Source organism: Galeopterus variegatus, unplaced genomic scaffold (assembly GCF_000696425.1).
Source record: "Galeopterus variegatus unplaced genomic scaffold, G_variegatus-3.0.2 Scaffold119, whole genome shotgun sequence".
NCBI classification, from domain to species: domain Eukaryota; kingdom Metazoa; phylum Chordata; class Mammalia; order Dermoptera; family Cynocephalidae; genus Galeopterus; species Galeopterus variegatus.
In genome coordinates this window covers 242,178-246,455 of record NW_007726230.1, presented here as the reverse complement: position 1 = coordinate 246,455, position 4,278 = coordinate 242,178, and the positions used below count along the sequence as shown (strand labels likewise).

At 46.8% G+C, this 4,278-nt stretch overlaps 1 protein-coding gene across 1 annotated transcript in view; it reads right to left on the bottom strand.

The window, feature by feature from the left end:
• Positions 1-1,926, bottom strand: part of PLA2G4E (phospholipase A2, group IVE) — a 57,718-nt gene extending 55,792 nt beyond the window's left edge. The window contains exon 1 of the mRNA XM_008587750.1: positions 1,747-1,926. Within this exon, the coding sequence (XP_008585972.1) occupies positions 1,747-1,926 (180 nt within the window). The remainder of the gene's footprint in view (positions 1-1,746) is intronic.
• Between the last annotated feature and the right edge of the window lie 2,352 nt (positions 1,927-4,278).

The following is a 4,278-nucleotide window of genomic DNA, read 5'->3' as shown; positions in this document are numbered from 1 at the left end:
AAAAAAAAAAAAAGAAATTACTTTTACAGATAACAAAATGAGAAGATTAAAATCAAATACAACGTCTTTTTGTGGTTTCTGTGTCCATGTGGCCTTTCTACTGTCACCTCAAACAACTGGAAAAAGACAGGGGGCCGTGACACAGCCTGATCCCTGCTCCCCGTCAGGCATGGGGCGACAGGGGCAGAGAAATACTAACAAAGGCATAACAGCCACAGCAGTGATCCACAGTGCTCCAGCTTCATGTGCCCCAGGCATACGCTGCACAGCCGTTTATTCCTCACATCATTTCTCCCCCATTTATGAAGAAACGGAAGTTTCAAGAGGTTAAGGAACTTGTCTGGAGTAACAGAGCCGGCAAACGACAGAGCGAGGGATTAAACCTCGTTTGGTTTCAAAGCCCATGCTCTTAACCACTCTAATGAAGACAACACTTTCACAAATATTAAACCATTATCTTTTAATTGCTCTCTTACCTTTCATCTGCCACCTCTAAGTGTGAGTCAGGAGGTTTAGGATGCCAGGGCAGGCAAGGGCAGGCCTTGGCCTCTTTAGCAGGGCAACAGGGGAGAGAGGTTGTTCCAAATCACACCTCCTCTTTCAGCAAGCCAGGTCCTACCTGGCTGAGGAGACACAGAGACTTCTGGAAAAGAGGTTGAGTCAGGAAGAGGAAGGGGAGAAGAGCCTGCCCCCGGAGTCTGGGTGATTGCAAGAAGACATGTTACTTGGAAAGGGTGAAATGGTCTGGGGCAGAGAAGTTGAAGGAAACACTGCAGGGATGGGGAGAGGTTCTTGACCACTCTTCACATGTGACTCTGGTAAGGGTCACCAGCAGAGGCCTGAGTCCCCACGGGGAAGTCAGCCTGGTTAAGGGCTGGAGTGGTGTTCTCATGAGGACTGGGTCACCCCCCTGAGTGGCCTCAGTTACCGAGTATGGTGGACACCTGGCTGAGGGACGCAGGTATGAAGTAAGACTATTAGGGGCCAGGCAAGGTGACTCCATGGTTGAGGCTCAGGAAGCCAGAAGCCAGAGGCCAGACAGAGATAGGCAGAGACCAGAGGTGTCTGTAGGAGGTGAGGGGACCATGGACGGTGCTCCCTGTGAGCGAGGTCTTGACTGGCAGAAGGAAGTGAGACTCCTCCTGCACAGCTCAGCCAGAGGGGCACAAGAACACTGCCCCCTCCCCAAATTGCCAGGAGCCGACAGGGAGCTCACCCACCTACCCAGAGAAGAGTCTGGGGAAGGCAGATCTGGATCAACTGATAATTACCTAAAGGTGCTGTTCGATTTTTGTAGCTTACTAAATTTACCAGATGGGATTTACCTATTAAAGGTGTTCTCTTCACTGACCAGTAGGAGGTGGGCTTGTGAGGAAAGCCAAATCAGTACCATAGTAACAGAAATAACTTCCGGCTCAGATTGCCCATAGAGACTAGCTGTGTGATCTTGCGAACATTCATGAACCTCTCTGAGCCTCAGTTTCTACGTCAAGTTCAGATACAAATTCCTCCTTAGCAGAGTGTCAGGCACACAGAATGCACTCAATAAAAGGTCACCACTGTTGCCAACTGCTCTTTTGAGCACAGAGGGAGGTAAAGACAGATAGGTGTGACGGGGGTGGAGAAGAAAGGAAGTAACAAAAACATATTTTAATTCTGCAGCTATGCAGATGTTCTCATTCAGAGTCAGGAAAGTGGGGGTAAAATGTAAGGGGCCAGGACCCCTCTCCCCAGGAACAGGCATACCTGAGACCGCCAAGGAACCATGGGACGTAAAGGCGGGAGATCAGGTGTTTCCAGGTCCTGTGTATCTCCAAACTCACTGAAATTTCTTCTGGACCTGCTGTCTTTTTCTGCTTGTGGGCTGTGTGGGACAGACACATTAGTTCCCAGGACAGAACAGCCTTCCGGGACCTGGAGATTCATTCCAACTGCGTCCATCTCGCCGGGCTGTGTGGTGCTGGGATGGGTCCTTAAAAGTGGGGTGTCGTTCTAGTGGGGGCACCGTCAGGGAATTTGAAGGGAGTTTTGTAAGAAAGTGAAAGCAATGCCATCAGATTCCTCTTGAAGATGAGACAGATGAATTATTGAGGAGGCGAAGGAAGCCAGGACTTAGCTGAAGGAGTCCCACATCTTTCTCTGTGAATGTGTCAAACTATCTGGGCCTACTTTGGTGGAAAGAAATTTCTTGTGCTGCATGAAAGGTAAGCAGGGAGCAAGAATTATGCGCGCACAGGGCAGATCTTGATAAAGGAAGGCCTGCACTGCAAGGCTGTGATCCAGGTTCAGGGACAGAACCTCATTGCTCAGAGCTATTTTTAAAAGTGTGAAACTCAATATGTCAGTGGGGAGGGGAAGGAGAAAGCCTGGAGGTGAAGCACTGAGCCCATCAGGCCCCGAAGGAGACTCACTTTCCTGGGAGAGTGGAGCTTGGTGCTTGCCTGACACCCCCAGATCTCTATTTTGAGCTCTGGGAAGAAATACCTGGCCTGTGTTCAGGGCGGATGGTGAGGGCCATGCGCCAGAATAGAATTTAATAATTTACTCTGCTTCTCATTTTAGTCCTTTCTTTGGTTTCATAGAAGCTGTGTCTGAAAGCTTAAGAATATATCATAGCTCCGTGTTAGAAACAAAAACAAAAAACAAGCCCTCTTTGTGTTCTGTGTACAACTGTTTCAAAGTGTACGTTCAAAATGTGCGTTTTTCTGTCTCTCCTTGTGCTGGCTCTGAGTTATCCAGCATCCTCTCTAGTTGGGAACACCCCGCCATGCCCCCGCTGCAAGACACTTTTGTTTTGTTTTGTTTGTGGCAGCTGGCCAGGAGAGGGTTCAAACCTTGGACCTTGGTGTTGTCAGCACCACGCTATAACCAATTGATCTAACTGGCCAGCCTAAGACTCTTTTCTGAGGTTGCGGCTTTCTAGTGGACTCTCTCTGACCCAAACAGCACAAGAAAAACCAAGTAACAGCCAGACCTACACTCAGACTGACTAGAGTCATGTATTTGGGTGGGAGATGTGTGTAATGTGTCATTTTTCTGCTTGTGCTATTTGGAAAAAATAGCTCGAATGACTAATCAATGACTACTAGTTTGAATTTTATCACTAACAATGAAAAAAGAAGTTGTTCTTTAAATCACACACGTGATCACCTTACAGATCAAAAGCAGTTTGAAAGTGACTTGAATAGTTGCTGGATCTCTTTCTTAGCATGGTGTTTAGCAGTTTACAAAGCACTTTCATTTATGTTTGCCATTTCTTAGGGATCTCATTTCTGGAGATCTTTATTAGAAGCCGATGCTGGCCGACGATTAGAAGAAAAGAAGCTACTCATAGAGTAAGTGTACAGATGCCAGACATAGCTATAGTATTTTAATTTTTATTTTGCTACAAGGGAGGCAGGAAGCTTGAATTGGAAGAAAAAAATTCTGTAATGGAGATATATAATCTACAAGTGCATTTGAAACCAAGTTTTCTTAAAGTCAGACAGAAAGTCACATATAAGACCCAGAAGGACTTCTTAATCCAGGTGATCTTTCAGAATATAATGGGAAACCTGGATTAGGCAAAGTATTGACAGGTGATAGTTGAATACTAGTGAGTTAAATACCATAACTAGGTGTTCTCATTTCTTTAAGTGTTACCCTGATTATAATTCAAAAAATAAGTATAGAGATTAGAATGGGGTTCTTTTTTTTTTTTTTTTTAAGATGACTGGTAAGGGGATCTTAACCCTTGACTTGGTGTTGTCAGCACCACGTTCTCCCAAGTGAGCTAACCAGCCATCCCTCTATAGGGATCTGAACCCGTGGCCTTGGTGTTATTAGAATGGGGTTCTTTAAGACTTCTTTTGGTAAATATTTTTGGGGCCTAGGCAAGGCAGAAGGAAGCCCTGGCACCAACATTCAGAGCTCTCTGTCCTGCATAGGGCATTCTGGAGAGCACCTGAAGGGGCAGCTATCTGATCCTCATGACTCTGCCAACCCTCATCCATGCCGGTGAGACCTAGAATGGGCATCTGGTTCTAGGCAGCTGACCAGAAAGATCCTTGGTCAATCTGGTGCCAGTTGGTGGCGGCCGGAGCTGAGAGCCCAGGCCACATCACACTGAAGAGTTAGCAGAGAGAGCAGCCTTGCCAGTGGTCTGGGTGTGGGGGGTGGGAGGGAGGAGCCGAGGCTTCCTTCCCCTGCCTCTTGGGATGTCCTTCTCACCTCATTTTTTTTTTTTTTTTAAAGATGACTGGTAAGAGGATCTTAATCCTTGACTTGGTGTTGTCAGCA